The sequence below is a fragment of the Chiloscyllium punctatum genome, chromosome 2 (genome assembly GCF_047496795.1).
Source record: "Chiloscyllium punctatum isolate Juve2018m chromosome 2, sChiPun1.3, whole genome shotgun sequence".
Classification (NCBI taxonomy): Eukaryota; Metazoa; Chordata; class Chondrichthyes; order Orectolobiformes; family Hemiscylliidae; genus Chiloscyllium; species Chiloscyllium punctatum.
This window is the reverse complement of record NC_092740.1, coordinates 31,682,687-31,698,624: the sequence shown is the minus strand read 5'-3', so window position 1 is coordinate 31,698,624 and position 15,938 is coordinate 31,682,687. Positions and strand designations below refer to the sequence as shown.

At 45.0% G+C, this 15,938-nt stretch overlaps 2 protein-coding genes across 4 annotated transcripts in view; one reads left to right on the top strand and one right to left on the bottom strand.

The window, feature by feature from the left end:
* LOC140495709 (uncharacterized) overlaps positions 1-5,023 on the top strand; it is a 109,788-nt gene extending 104,765 nt beyond the window's left edge. For all 3 annotated transcript variants that reach the window (XM_072594728.1, XM_072594738.1, XM_072594717.1), the window contains 2 exons: positions 2,649-2,773; positions 4,544-5,023. In XM_072594728.1, coding sequence (XP_072450829.1) covers positions 2,649-2,773; positions 4,544-4,806 — 388 coding nt within the window. In that variant the 3' untranslated portion in view covers positions 4,807-5,023. The remainder of the gene's footprint in view (positions 1-2,648; positions 2,774-4,543) is intronic.
* A 71-nt stretch (positions 5,024-5,094) lies between these two features.
* On the bottom strand, positions 5,095-11,167 carry ing2 (inhibitor of growth family, member 2). The gene is made up of 2 exons (XM_072594749.1): positions 10,471-11,167; positions 5,095-7,948 (listed from the first exon to the last, which is right to left on the bottom strand). The coding sequence occupies exons 1-2, from the start codon at positions 10,691-10,693 to the stop codon at positions 7,284-7,286; spliced, it is 888 nt and encodes a 295-aa protein (XP_072450850.1). The 5' UTR covers positions 10,694-11,167; the 3' UTR covers positions 5,095-7,283.
* Between the last annotated feature and the right edge of the window lie 4,771 nt (positions 11,168-15,938).

Sequence of the window (15,938 nt, the reverse complement as noted above, 5' to 3'; positions counted from 1 at the left end):
CATTCCAAATCCTAACAACTCTGAGTAAATAGGCTTCTCATCTCGTTCCTAGCTCTCTTGCTGACAATCTTGAAATTGTGATCCCTAGTTACTGACACACCAATTAGTGGATACAGAATATTCTTCTTTACCCTGTCAAAATTGTTCATAATTTCAAACACTTCAATAAGGCCACCTCTTAATCTTCGCTATTCCAAGAGGAATAAGCCCAATTTTGCTGATCTTTCCTTGTATCTAAAATCCATCATTGCTGGTATCGTTATAGTAAAGAGCTGAAAAATGTGCTGCTGGAAAAGCACAGCAGGTCAGGCAGCATCCAAGGAGGAGAATCGACGTTTTGGGCATAAGCCCTTCTTCAGGAATGGAGAATTGACGTTATGCCCGAAACGTCGATTCTTCTGCTCCTTGGATGCTGCCTGACCTGCTGCGCTTTTCCAGCAACACATTTTTCAGCTCTGATCTCCAGCATCTACAGTCCTCACTTTCTCCATAATTATAGTAAAATTTCCTTGAATTCTCCAGGGCTCTAACATCCCCTTCCTTAAATAAGGTGCCTGGAACTGAACACAGTACTCCAAATGTGGTCTGACCATTGCTTTGTACAGTTGTAGCATCACTTCCTTGCTTCTACATACTATGCCTCTATGTATAAACCCAAACTTTCTTAGCCACCTTCAGAGAATTATGCACGTGAACTGCAAGGTCCTTCTGCTCCTGTACTCCCCTCAAAGTTGCACCATTAAGCCTGTATTGTTTCCATGTTTCTTCCTTTTTTTGCATTGAAATTCATCTGTCAGGTGTCTGCCCATTTGGCCAATTTGTCAATGTCCTTCTAAAACCACTGCAACTTCCTCACAATGCACGATTCTCCCTAGCTTAGTATCATCTGAAAATGTAGAGATTTTATCTTCAACACCCACCTCCAAATTGTTCATATAAATCAGGAAAAGCAGGGGTCCAAACATCGATCCTTGAGGAACACCACTTTCAATTTGTCTCCATTTTCAGAAATGCCCATCTGTACCTACCCGATTTCCATCTTTTAGTCAACTTCTAATCCATTGCGCCAACGACCCATCGATCACAAAGACTTATAATTTGCTAACCAATCTGTCTTGCAGCACTGTATCAAATGCTTTCTGGAAGTCCAAATACTCAAATCCACACCACTACCCTCAGTCACTGCCTGTGTCACTTCATCAAAAAACCTAGCAGATTTGTCATACATGACCTGCCCTTGACAAAGCCATGTTGACTGCCTAGTTTTAACTTGTTTTGCTCCACATAATTACCTTGTCTTGGGTTATGACCTCCATCAGTTTTCCCACTGTTGACATTAAGCTGACAGGTCTGTAGTTTTGTGTTTTATCCTTTGTCCCACTCTTAAATAAGAAGACCATAAGACGTAAGAACAGAAATCAGGCCATTCAGCCCATCGAGTCTGGTCTGCTGTTCAATCACGGCTGATGTTTCTCAACCCCATTCTCCCACTTTCTCTCCATAACCCTAGGTCCCTTTGTCAATCAAGACCCTATCCATCTCCATCTTAAATGGAGATATTTGCAATCCTCCAGTTCACGGGGAGTAATCCTGTGTTTAGGCAGACATGGAAAATTTCTGCCAACAGGTCTGCAATTTGCTCCCTTACCTCTCTTGACCATTTAGGATGCATCTCATCCATGCCTAGTGACTGCTCTACCTGGAGTGACTGGCAGACTTTTTAATCACCATTATTTTTAAAAATCTATCACCATACTGTTCAGTTGCTCAACACTCAATCATATTTTCAATTAGGCTATTCTCACCATTTTCTAATTCGGTAAAGGCAGAAGCAAAATACTATTATCATCTCTGCCATACCTTTTGTTTCAGTGAACAGCTTACCCTGTTTGTTCTTATGGGCCCCACTCTATCCTTCACTAATCATTTACGGTTAAAATGTTTGAAGAACATTTTACTATTAGTGCAGGCTGCCATCCTTTCCTTATATTTCCACTCAGCCTTCATTTTGATGGGGCATAAAAATATTTACCACACTACAGCTAAATCTGTGAGCGAGACATTTGGCTTGACCATGACATTATTCTTTCTACCACACAAAATACCCATCTTCAACAGGAACAAGCTACTAAATCCCCACCAATGTGGTGGTGATGAAGATGATGTTGTTGCTGACCAAAAACTTAACTGGATCAACCACATAAATATTGTGGTTATAAGTTCAGCTTGGATGCTGGGAATTCTGCAATAACTAAAATATTACTTCACTTTCTAAAGCCTTTCCATTTACAATAGCACAAGTTAGGAGTGTAATACTATACAATCCCTTTGCCTGGACGAATGCAGTCCATGCGGTCCCCATTGCCTGCAATATTCCAAACATGCACGAGCAAAACATCAAGTCGCCAGCATCACTTCCAGACCTACTGACATCAACATGAAAACCTCATGCATTGTATTTCTGCTTCCATGGATATCACCAACTTAAGGTTAACAAGTTGACTTTGTATTTTGTCACAAGTTCAGTTCATTCAGGCACAGAACTAACCAGTCCTTTGAAAGCAGCAATTGTAACATTCCACACCTGAACTTGTAAAGTATGCCAAGTCAACTGGAAGTGAGAATTTTTTTTTCATTTTAAAAAAAAGACTGAAGGTGTGGGACCCGTTCAGAAAAGGCCACAAGACAATTCCAGGATATGAAAACCTTCACTTTAGAACAAACAGTACTGTGCATTTGACAGATGGCGGATCGAAAGCAATTGTTTTGGCAGGTATGTGCAACTCAATGTAATCATGTTTCTGATAATTAAAGGTTTCCCTTCCCCATTAAAAGTTACTTCCTTATTGCTCACGCTGATCTGAAGCAAACTATCCATTGTTTAGAATGATAGATCAATTATAGGTCCAAGGGAGCAGTTTTCCATCTGTTGAGAACTGGTCCACTACTGCAGCCATTCCATTTTCTTCATTGACTGGTTACAAAATTTGAGAGAGCCTATGCTAGAAACCAGTTACTCTAAAGTGTTGGATCACATTTCATCAGGCAGTGATCCAGGCCCATTGGCCTGCAGCAGAATAAGAACATATCAAAGATGTAAAAGCTATTTAACTACCCCGGGTTAACATAAATTATTAATCTACTTACGAAGGGCTAAATTGAGTAAGAGGTGACAGAATATGATTATTCCCGGCTATGATGACAGCGAAATGAAGATCTGTAGTTACAGGAAGTTTTTTTTTAACCTTAATTCAGAACAAAGTAAATGTGAAATATCATTTGGCACCCCTTGGCCACCTCAGGTCATAGAGATGTACAGCACCAAAACAGACTCTTTGGTCCAACTCATCCATGCTGACCAGATATCCCAACCAAGTCTAATCCCACCTGCCAGCACCCGGCTCATATCCCTCCCAACCCTTCCTAGTCATGTACCCATCCAAATGCCTTTTAAATGTTGCATTTGTATCAGCCTCCACCACTTCCTCTGACAGCTCATTCCATACATGTTCCACCCTCTGCGTGAAAACGTTGCCCCTCAGGTCTCTTTTATATCTTTCCCCTCTCACCCTAAACCTATGCCCCCTAGTTCTGGACTCCCTGACCCCAGGGAAAGACCTTGTCTATTTACCCTATCCATACCCCTCAAGATTTAATAAACCTCTATCAGGTCAGCCCTCAGCCTCTGACGCTCCAGGGAAAACAGCCCCAGCCTAATCAACCTCTCCCTTTGCTCAATTCCCCAACCCTGGCAACATCCTTGTAAATCTTTTCTGAACTCTTTCAAGTTTCACAACATCTGATAGGAAGGAAACCAGAATTGCACGCAATATTCCAACAGTGGCCTAACCAATGTCATGTACAGCCGCAACATGACCTCCCAGCTCCTGCACTCAATACTCTGACCAATAAAGGAAAGCATACCAAATGCCTTCTTCACTATCCTATCTACCTGCAACTCCACTTTCAAGGAGCTATAAACATGCACTTCTTTGTTCAGCAACACCCCCTAGGACCTTACCATTAAGTGTATAAGTCCTGCTAAGATTTGCTTTCCCAAACTGCATCACCTCACATTCATCTGAATTAAACACCATCTGCCACTTCTCAGCCCACTGGCCCAGCTGATCAAGATCCTGTCTTCACTGTCCACTGCACCTCCAATTTTGGTGTCATCTGCAAATTTGCTAACTACTGAAGATCTGTATTGGCAGATAGCTGTTGGATCTGGGTGGCCTGTAAAGTGTATGGTGAGATTATGTCCCTAAATGAAGAGATGAGAATAAAATACAATTGCATTTCTCATTATCCCATTAAATGATGCAGGAAAAATTATTTTCGTATTCCAAAAAGCCTCATCCCATGAAGACTTTAGTCTGTTTTCTGCTTCTTCCTGTCATATTTAAGGAGTGGGCAAGAGAGGAATCACAGATTTGAATTGATTAGAAAGCCAGTGTATAACAGTTTGAGCTTGAAAGTACAGTACTGTCAATGTTTAAATGTATTAAAATACACTAACTCTTATCTTACTTTCCTGTCTCAGGTGATGTGAGTATTTGGGACCTTGACAGTGGTACAGTACTGTCCGTTTTTACACCAGACAGTGTTATTCAGAGCATGACTTTAGCACTTGAGAGCAACCTCATTCTTCTTGGCATAAGCAACAGCCCTGTCCTCATCGTCTTAAAGCTGACATCAAAGAACAAATTGGAATTAAGTTCCACAGGAGGAAACATGTTTGGAGAAGAATCTAGCAGCGAGGAAGATGACAATTCTAACGATGATTATGGTGTTCCTCAAGCATGAATACAAATATTTTAACCACTGGTTGAGCAGTGTCAGCTGAATACATTAGATCGATAGGGTCCGGTGCCATTTTCTGATCACGATTGAAATTTTCACTCATGGTGCATCACAGTACTTCGATTGAAGCGCAGACCCCTTTCAATTGCCAGGTTATAAATTAATATCAACATGCTTATATTATTTGGAACTTCCAAATAAAATCAGAGTTAATACATTAGCTGATGTTTAACATTCAACTTGAATGGATTAGCACATCTTCCTGAGTGGTTAGAAATCAGCAGTAAACTGGTGGTTCATTCAGACAGTATACTTTACCGATACAGTGACCCCTGTTCTATGTGAATAATTATTTTTCAATGTCTTATTATACACATTGAAATACTAACCTCCATTCTCTTGACATTTATATCAAAACAGTAATTAATGCCATTGTTCTATGTGCATAATAAAAAATATTGTACAAGGAATCAAAACACAAAGTTTTGGAGAATTAGCAGCATTCTGAAAAACAATTTTGGAACAAGCAACTTAAAAACTCTTGCAGACTCTGAGACTTTGTCTATTGTAAAGCTATATTTGGCATTTGTTTTTAAACAAAAAAAAAACTGACATCACTGCCTATTTTCACATCTTTCAAACCACTATAAATATTTTCATTTCCTTAGTAGCCCTTCTGTTCCGCATTACTGTAGAATATATGATTTTTCAGGAAACAAGAATATTTATTTCTGAATGGCAGGCAGTGACTAGTGGGAGACTACTGCACGGACCAGTACTAACACCAACTATTCACAGTATAGGTAATGATTTAAATAAGGGAACTAATAGTAATATTTCAAAATTTGCAGATGAAACAAAGTGGGTTGGAAGAGAGTGCTTGGATGTTGCAGTATGATTTGGACAGGCTGAGTGAGTGGGCAAATGCATGGCAGATGCAGTATAATGTGGATAAGTGTGAGGTTATCCAGTGGAAGCAAATAAAAAGGAAGGCAGATTATTAAGGAAAGCAAACTGTACATTGGCCTTCACAATAAAAGGATTCAAGTACAAGAACAAACATGTTTTGCTACAATTATACAAAACATTGGTGAGGCCAACTTGGGATATTGTGTCCAGTTTTGGTCTCCTTATTTGAGAAAGGATGTTCTTGCTATAGAGGGAGTCCAGCAAAGATTTACCAAATTGATAACTAGGGGTTGGTATGGGGACCCTTGCTTTATATTGAAGATCCTGACCTTGGTGTGGACGGATCAATTCCAAGTTTGCAATGTTTCAAAATTCTGTGAGGAGAGTTGACTGAAGTTCAATGAGGAAAGTGAGAGGTGACGCAATAAAGCTACACTGAAACTAGACCTCTACTGGAGTACGGAGTACAGTTCTGGGTACTACAGTTTAGGATGGATTCTAACACATCATTTAATATCTAGAAGATGGTTATGAGAAACTTCAGTTATGAAGACAGTTTGGGGAGATTTGATAGAAGTTTTCCTTACCACAAGGGGTAGACAGTAAATGGGGAGTAACTGTTCTGTTCCACAACAGGGTACATATGCAAATTATTTGCAGAATAAGCAAACCCGATGTGAGAAAAACAACTTGGTCCCACAGTGATTAGTTAAGGTCTGAAATGCCTGGAAGCATGGTGAATGCCAGTTTAATTGAGACATTCCAAAGAACATCAGAGTCTTAAACAGAGTCACTGCTCATTCAGAGCTGAAGACACAATAGGCTGAAGCACGACAACAACTCAGGGATTCTGTTTATTCTTCCAGGAAATTAAATAACTTTTCTAGGAGTTTCAGGATACATGGGAACTTTGCTTATGTATATCATGGAGATAGATGAAGAGATCAAGTGAGAACACGAATGCTAATCAAAACTGAACCTCAATTCAGTGCCTTACACTTGACATTCTCATGCTGGAGATGGTGGCATAAATATGGTCCAGGATGCAGAATATATTGCTTCTCTCAGAATATCAGGACTGCACTTGCACAAAAACATAAAGCAGCTTTCTGTCAAAGCTACTTAAAAGAACCATAAGCTAAATTTTAACTACTAAGTTTGACTCCAAAATCTCTAAGATAGAACACTGTGTGCTATTGTAAGCACTAATTTGTGTTGGACAAAACCTGAAGAGCTACACAAATTATATCTGACCAACCTACACCAGTGTATTAAACTCAATCCAGTCTCTCAACATGATGACTATACTGCTCTTAAGTGGTACACCCTTCGGGGATGTTAAATCCATAGATGGGGAAAGATATATATTCAGCTAGCTTGAGCTCATTTTAAAACTGCTTAAATAAGCATGTCTTCACACGTATCATTTGGGTACTTGAGTCAATATACATTAATCAAAATTCAGCAATGTTTAATACTATCATAAAAATGATTGCATAGTTACACATATATTTTAAGCTAATATACATGATGGCAGAAGTTTGAAAACCTTGTAATATTTATGGTAGTCACTACCTTAACTTCCTATCTTTTTTTGATTTTTCTATGCACTTGTCCATAGTCTTTTCAGTATCACCTCTGCATTTAGGACAATACCATTTGCCTTTTGGCTTGTATGTTAAGCCTACACAAGAAAAGTGAAACCACTCAATTGGGCATTCGTCATTATCACATCCTATCATTTCACCATAAGACACTTGGTTGCACAGACAGTAAGTTGGTTCATTTGGATCGATAGGAATATCAATGGGAGAGATTTCCCTTTCTGGTCTAGCTTTTGAGCGCTTCTTTTTTGCGGATTTTGATCTTTTTTCTTTAGGAGGCTCCTCTGCCTCTTCAGTTTCATTACCAACATGACACAAATCACGGTTTTCACCGTTTTTTTGTCTACGCAGCCTTCGGGAAGGTCTTTCAGTTTGTGACACTTCCATTTTGATCTTCTCAATAGAGCTCTCATGTTCATTTTGGTCCTCAAAACATTCTGAGTGACTATCCATCTCCCTTGCACAGTTCTCCACTTGCTCACTCATGTGAGAAACAATCTGAATCTTCTCATCTCCCAGCTCTTGGGAGTTAATTAATGCTCGCTGGAGTTGATGCAGCAGCCGTTTTCTTTGAGTAATGTCTGTTTCTTGCTTATACTTTTCATAAGCATCATCAAGTTCCTTTAAAACTTCTGAAAAAGGAAAATGACATCTAAGTTTACAAATTAAGGAGCCATCAGCATTCTGTGCTTTAATACATTTGACCAACAGACAATTCTAGAGTCACAGGAGTAGACATAGAATGTTTATATGCGATGTTAATATTAGTTGACCCCACTGCTGTAACCTACTTACCTTTATATTTATTTTGAGTTGGCACAATTGCAACAATATTAACACCAACCAAATTCAAAATTTTGATCAAATACACAAGATACAGGCACAGTTCAAGGTGCAACAATAAGATTTACTAGAATAATACTGAAGAGAAACCAATCAGAAAATTTTAACCAGGCTGGAATTCTTCATTGAGGAAGAGAGAAAACTGAGGGGTAATTTGATAGAATTTGATTTGATTTATTGTCACATGTACACTGAAAAGTTTTGTTTTGCATGTAGTATAGGCAGATCATATCAAACCAAAATAGAACAGAGCAAGGAATATAAAGTTACGGCTGCAAAGAAGGTGCACAACAGATTACTGAAGGTGGCTGCGCAAGTATACAAGTTAGTAAATAAAGGCCTATGGCATGCTTGCCTTCACCAAAAGGGGTATCGAGTATAAGGATGGGCAAGTTATGCTGCAGCTTTATAGAACTTCAGTTAGGCCAGACTTGAAATATTGTATACAGTTCTGGTCACCACATTAACAGAACGATGGAGAGAATACCACCCCAGATGTAGCCATTAGTTATGTCCCTTCTGCCCATGGGGGGGGGGTGGGGGGGAGGAGAAGGGAGGGGGGGGGGAAAGGAAGGGAGGGGGGGGGGAAAGGAAGGGAGGGGGGGGGAAAAGGAAGGGAGGGGGGGGGGAAAGGAAGGGAGGGGGGGGGAAAAGGAAGGGAGGGGGGGGGGAAAGGAAGGGAGGGGGGGGGAAAAGGAAGGGAGGGGGGGGGGAAAGGAAGGGAGGGGGGGGGGAAAGGAAGGGAGGGGGGGGGGAAAGGAAGGGAGGGGGGGGGGGAAAGGAAGGGGGGGGGGGGAAAGGAAGGGAGGGGGGGGGGAAGGAAGGGAGGGGGGGGGGAAAGGAAGGGAGGGGGGGGGAAAGGAAGGGAGGGGGGGGGGAAAGGAGGAGAGGGGGGGAGGAGAGGGGGGGGGAAAAGGAGGGGGGGGGAAAAGAAGGGGGGGGGAAAGAAGGGAGAGGGGGGGAAAGAAGGGAGAGGGGGGGAAAGAAGGGAGGGGGGGGGAAAGAAGGGAGGGGGGGGGAAAGAAGGGAGGGGGGGGGAAAGAAGGGAGGGGGGGGAAAGAAGGGAGGGGGGGGAAAGAAGGGAGGGGGGGGGAAAGAAGGGAGGGGGGGGGAAAGAAGGGAGGGGGGGGGAAAGAAGGGAGGGGGGGGGAAGAAGGGAGGGGGGGGGAAAGAAGGGAGGGGGGGGGAAAGAAGGGAGGGGGGGGGAAAGAAGGGAGGGGGGGGAAAGAAGGGAGGGGGGGGGAAAGAAGGGAGGGGGGGGGGAAAGAAGGGAGGGGGGGGGAAAGAAGGGAGGGGGGGGGAAAGAAGGGAGGGGGGGGGAAAGAAGGGAGGGGGGGGGAAAAGAAGGGAGGGGGGGGAAAAGAAGGGAGGGGGGGGGAAAAGAAGGGAGGGGGGGGAAAAGAAGGGAGGGGGGGGGAAAGAAGGGAGGGGGGGGGGAAAGAAGGGAGGAGGGGGGGGGAAAGAAGGGAGGAGGGGGGGGGGAAAGAAGGGAGGGGGGGGGAAAGAAGGGAGGGGGGGGGAAAGAAGGGAGGGGGGGGGAAAGAAGGGAGGGGGGGGGAAAGAAGGGAGGGGGGGGGAAAGAAGGGAGGGGGGGGGAAGAAGGGAGGGGGGGGGAAGAAGGGAGGGGGGGGGAAGAAGGGAGGGGGGGGGAAAGAAGGGAGGGGGGGGGAAAGAAGGGAGGGGGGGGGGAAAGAAGGGAGGGGGGGGAAAGAAGGGAGGGGGGGGGAAAGAAGGGAGGGGGGGGGGAAAGAAGGGAGGGGGGGGGAAAGAAGGGAGGGGGGGGGAAAGAAGGGAGGGGGGGGGGAAGAAGGGAGGGGGGGGGAAGAAGGGAGGGGGGGGGAAAGAAGGGAGGGGGGGGGGAAAGAAGGGAGGGGGGGGGAAAGAAGGGTGGGGGGGGGGAAAGAAGGGAGGGGGGGGGAAAGAAGGGAGGGGGGGGGAAGAAGGGGGGGGGGGGAAAGAAGGGAGGGGGGGGGAAAGAAGGGAGGGGGGGGGAAAGAAGGGAGGGGGGGGGAAAGAAGGGAGGGGGGGGGGAAAGAAGGGAGGGGGGGGGAAAGAAGGGAGGGGGGGGGGAAAGAAGGGGGGGGGAAAGAAGGGGGGGGGAAAAGAGAGAGAGGGGAGGAAGAGAAGGAAAGGATAGGGCGCGGTGGAGAATATAGGGGCAAGAATCTGAGGTCGGGGCAAGTGGGAAGACGATGTAAAAAAAATCGAAACCAGGTGTCCGAAGCATCCCGCTCTTTCCGCCTCCCTCCGGGCCTACCGGCCGCAGCAGCAGCTCCCTGTGAACACAGCCAGCTCCTCCTCCCTGTCTCACCTCGGTACCGGGTGTCGATCTCCCTCAGTCTGGAGACGCTCCGCTGCAGCTCCAACGGCAATGCTTCTACACTCTCTAAATAGTCCTCTACGTAGACAGAGAGACGGGCCTTGGGACACTGGCCGAGCCCCAGCATTGTGCTGGCGACCGCCCGGTAAACTCTCCAAACAAACTCAAGAGTCCTGGCTCCGGTATGGGCCCGGCTCGGCTCCGCTCCGCGCATGCGCTCCCCGCGTCACGTGACCTCGACCGAACTTCTTCGTGTTTTTTTAATTAAAAACGATCGTATACCCATACTCTGTTGGCGACTTACAGCCAGGTCGTCGGAGGGAAAAGATCTTTGTTTCGAACTTTGCTTTTGAAGTAGAAATATAAAACTGCGCAGGAAGGGCGTCGATGTCACCTCTGACGGTTGGTGACCATGGAGACAGCCGTTTAAAAAGTTGACATTCTGAGAATGAGCCCCGTGCTGTTGATGTACCCTGTACATTACCTGCGTCACTTCCGACTGAGACAGCTGCCCCAACTGCGCCCGCGCGCTCCGTCGTGGACAACATCTTAGCGCTTTCAAGGCGGAGTTTGCAGAAGGGTACCGCTTCAAGGCGGGACACTCTCTGCCATGGGTCCGGGGACTTTCCCCTAGGCGGTTTAGATTGAAGAGAAACTAACGTCCTCCGTTGGTAGCCTAGTAAGCAGGTCTTCAGAATGCCTCATTGTATAAGTGAGAAAGTAGCACTATATAAGTGGAGGATGTAGTAGTCCTTTTACAGTTGTGACAACTGGATGATAGTGACATGTCATTTGTTTATCTGTTTCATTATAACAGATGGGCGTTTCCATTCTCATCTATTTCTGGCCTTGAGCAAAACTAACAAAGACAGGTTTGAGAAACGTCAGAACGGTGTATGATTATGCTAATTAGCATACTTTCCTCCAATAACAGCAAAATGCTGGAGCTACCCTATTCATTAAATCAAATCCATCCGAAATGATCATAAATAGAAATTGCTGGAAAAGCTCAGCAGGTCTGGCAGTATCTGCAAAGAGAAATCAGAGTTAACGTTTTGGGTCTACTGACCCTTCTTCAGAATTGAAGTAAAACGAGAGGAAACAATGACAGAACTGGAATACAGGCTTTCAGAAAGCATCACTGTATTTCATCGCCAGGATTTGAAGATACCAGTGTTGGACTGGGGTGTACAAAGTTAAAAGTTACACAGCACCAGGTTATTGTCCAACAGATTTATTTGGAAGCACAAGCTTTTGGAACACTGCTCCTTCATCAGGTGGTTGTGGAGTATAAGATCGTAAAACGCAGAATTTATAGCAAAAGATTACAGTGTGATGTAACTGAAGTTATATATTGGAAAAACACTTGGATTGTTTGTTAAGTCTCTCATCTTTTAGAACGAACATTGGTTTCAGTTCTTTCATAAGTAAATCGCAGAACTTTTTTAAAGTTGCGTTCTCAAGTGAACTTTAACAATTGATGTCATGTTGGCCCAGGTAATGCATTTAAGGAATGAGGTGCCCTGTGTGAGACTGTCTGTGCCACAATGTTCAGACTGATTCTAATCTAAAATAAGGATTTACAGAATCTTACACGGATTCATGCAGCTTTTGAGCAAAATAAAATGTAATTCTGCAAGTACAAATTCACCCCACAAACTTACATATGTGGGGGGGATTATGAGTGTCTGTGAGAGAGTGTGTGTATGTGTGTGAGTGTAAAGGGGTATAAGTCTGTGAGGGGGTGGGAGTGTATGTGTGTGCGTATGAGAGAGGGTCTGCATGAGTGTATGGGTCTGTAGGAGTGTGTGTGTGTCTGTAGATGTGTTTGTCTGTCCTGTGAGTGTGCGTCTGTCAGTGTGTCTGTCTGTGTGTCGTGCAGTGGAGTCACCTCTAGCATGACATGAACCCAAGGTCCCGGTTGATCCATCCCCATGGGTACCGAACATGGCTATCAGCCTCTGCTCAGCAACTTTGCGTTGTTGCCCGTCCTGAAGTCCACCTTGGAGGATGGTCACCCGAAGTTCCGAGGTCGAGTGTCCCGGACTGCTGAAGTGTTCTCCGACTGAGAGAGAACACTCCTGAGTGTTGATTGTTGTGCGGTATCTTTTCATCTGTTGCCGTCGCCTCTGCTTGGTCTCGCCAATGTACCATGCCTCAGGGCATCCTTGCCTGCATTGTACGAGGTGCACAACATTCTGGATTAGTGGTGCTGGAAGAGCACAGCAGCATCCGAGAAGCAGTAAAATCAACGTTTCGGGCAAAAGCTCACAACATTGGCTGAGTCGCATGAGTGCCTGCAACGTACACGGTGGGAGGTGTCCCCTTGCGTAATGGTGGTATCTGTGCCGACACTCTGACATGTCTTGCACGTCTACTGTGATAAGGTATTGTCCTGGCATGCCAGTTCCCACGTGCCTCAGGAGACAGACACGAGCTGCAACAGACACGGTACCCTTCATTGTCCAGTACTTCCCAGGAGCTGAAAAATTATGCCCTGTTCTTTGCAGTCTGCAACACATTATAAATGAGGATGAGCACCTCGCCAAAACCTTCCCCATGCCTCCACCTCTCGCCTTTAAACAACCACCAAACCTCAAACAGATCATTGTTCATAGCAATCTGGCTGGTTTTCAGGACAACACCATACAACCTTTTTATCATAGCCAGTTTAGTCTGCCAGGATCTGGGAGAGAAAGCACAATCAGAGGCTGAAAGTCTTAATGATTCATAGTGCTAGCATGTGGGTAAAAGCACATACACAGATTGAAAATATAAAAACCATGCACATCTCTGCCTCTATGAAGAGATAAAGTTGGAATATTTGCCCAGCTCTAGTGAGAGTGAGAAGTATCCAGGCGAACTCCCTATAAAAATTTCCAGAATCAGAAAGAACAGTTTGGACACAAATCTTCAGGTGATAGGAATTGTTTTGGACTTATTCTGCAGGAAATAAATGTATACTTAAAGAACAGTGTATTGAATTCCTAATAGTGGATTTTTCTGTTGTGTAAAAAGCTCTGTTCTATGATTTGAAATGCAAGATGCCTCGAAAGATAGTGTTGAGTCAATTAACTTTTTTTTTTAGTTTTGATAGTGATCAACTTAAATTTAAATCTGGTTGTGCCACTCTTTTGGCTAGTAAGTGAGAGTTAATTTTTTTAGAACCCCAGACTATGAGGTTCCAAAACTTGTTTACAGGCATGGTGCATCCAGTTTTAGTCTCCAGGTAACAGCAAGATCTTAGCAAAGAATGAGGGGGCAACTTAAAGTCATTGTGCTGTCCCTCACGTGTCAGATATAAGTGAAGCTTTTGAGCTGTTTCAGGGGCTACCTTCCCTGGAGTACTGGAGGATAAGGGGTGACCTTGGAGAGGATTATAAAATTATGAGCATGGATAGGATAAATAGACAAGGTTTTTTTCCCCTGGGGTGGGGGAGTCCAAAACTAGAGGGCATAGGATTAACATGAGAGAGGAAAGATTTAAAAGGGCCATAAGGGCAACTTTTTCATGTAGTGCATGGTGCCTGCATGGAATGAGCTGCCAGAGGAAGTGGTGGATGCTGGTACAATGACAACATTTAAAAGGCCATCAGGATGGGTATATGAATAAAAAGGGTGTAGAGGGATAAGGGCCAAATTATGGTAAATGGGACTAGAATATTTGGTTAGCATGGACAAGTTGGACCAAAGGGTCTGTTTCTGTGATGTATATCCATATGACTCTATGATTTGGTAACAAAAACGGGAAGGCAGATTATGATCTGAATTTAAATAGATGATGAGACCTGAGTGTCCATGTTGACCAGTTGCTGAAAGGAGGAAGGTGGTAAATAATATGTTAGCTTTCACAGAGAGAGGATTCCAGTACAGGAGCAGGATGTCCTCTGCAATTATACAGGGCCTTGGTGAGATCACACCGAGAGTACTGTGCGCAGTTTTGGTCTCCATGTCTGAGGAAGGACATTCTGGCAATGGAGGGAGTGCAACCAAGGTTTACCAGACTGGGATGGCAGGTCAGACATTTGAAGAGATTAGGCAAAAGTGAGGACTGCAGATGCTGGAAACCAGAGTTTAGATCAGAGTGGTGCTGGAAAAGCACAGCAGGTCAGGCAGCATCTGAGGAGCAGGATAATCGATGTATCGGGCAAAAGCCCTTCAACAGGAATAGAGGCAGGGAGCCTCCAGAGTGGAGAGATAAATGGGGGGTTTGGTGCTGGGGAGAAGGTAGCAAAGAGTATAATAGGTGAATGGGGGTGGGGATGGAGGTGATAGGTCAGAGTGGAGTGGATAGCTGGGAAGGGAGATTGGCAGATGGGACAGGTCATGAGGACAGTGCTGAGCTGGAAGGTTGGAAATGAGGTAAGGTGGGAGTAGGGGAAATGAGGAAACTGGTGAAGTACTGGAGTTGAAGTGTTCCGAGGCAGAAGATGAGGTGTTCTTCCTCCAGGCGCCAGGTGGTGAGGGAGCAGTGGTGGAGGAGGCCCAGGACCTCCATGTCCTCGGCAGAGTGGAGTTGAAATGTTGGGCCACGGGGCGGTGGGGTTGATTGGTGCGGATGTCCCAGAGATGTTCCCTGAAGCACTCTGCGAGGAGGCGTCCAGTCTCCCCAATGTAGAGAATTCCACATCGGAAGCAACGGATACAATAAATGACATTGGTGGATGTGCAAGTGAAACTTTGATAGATGTGGAAGGCTCCTTTGGCGCCTTGGATGGTGGTGAGGGAGGTGGTGTGGGCGCAGGCTTTGCAATTCTTGCAGTGGTAGGAGAGGGTGCCAGGACAGGAGGCTGGTTTGTTGGGGGGGCGTGGACCTGACCAGCTAGTCATGGACGGAATGGTCTTTGCAGAAAGCGGAAAGGGGTGGGGAGAGAAATATATCTCTGGTGGTGGGGTCCATTGGAGGTGGCGGAAATGTCGGTGGATGATATGGTTAATGCGAAGATTGGTAGGGTGGAAAATGAGGACCGGGGGGGTTCAGTCCTTTTATGGTTAGAGGGGTGGGGTTTGAGGACGGACGTGTGGGATGTGGATGAGATGCGTTGGAGGGCATCTTCAACCACATGAGAAGGGAAATTGCGATGAGGAGTGTGGATGAAATGCGTATGAAGAAATTAGATTGGTTTTGGACTTTATACACTAGTGTTCAGAAGAATGACAAGTGTCTCAAAGGAACCTATACAATTTGTAACAGGACTAGATGTTCCCAATGAGTGGGGAGTCCAGAACCAGTGGTCACAGTTCAAGGATATGGGATAGGCCATTTAGAACTCAGATGAGAGATTTCTTCATTCTGATATTGGGGAGCCTGTGAAATTCTCTGCTGCAGAAAGTGGTTGAGCCAAAACACCAAATGTCTTCAAGGAGTTAGATTCAGCTCTTAGAGCTAAAGGGATCAAAGGCAATGGGGAGAAGGGACTGGGGTACTGCGTTAGATGATCATCCCTGAGTATATTGAA

Coding starts and splice junctions, on each gene's coding strand:
- ing2 (XM_072594749.1), bottom strand. CDS start 10,693: ATGCGCGGAGCGGAGCCGAGCCGGGCCCATACCGGAGCCAGGACTCTT. Junction 7,949..10,470: donor GATCGACACCCGGTACCGAG/GTGAGACAGGGA, acceptor TTCCTTTTTCAG/AAGTTTTAAAGGAACTTGAT.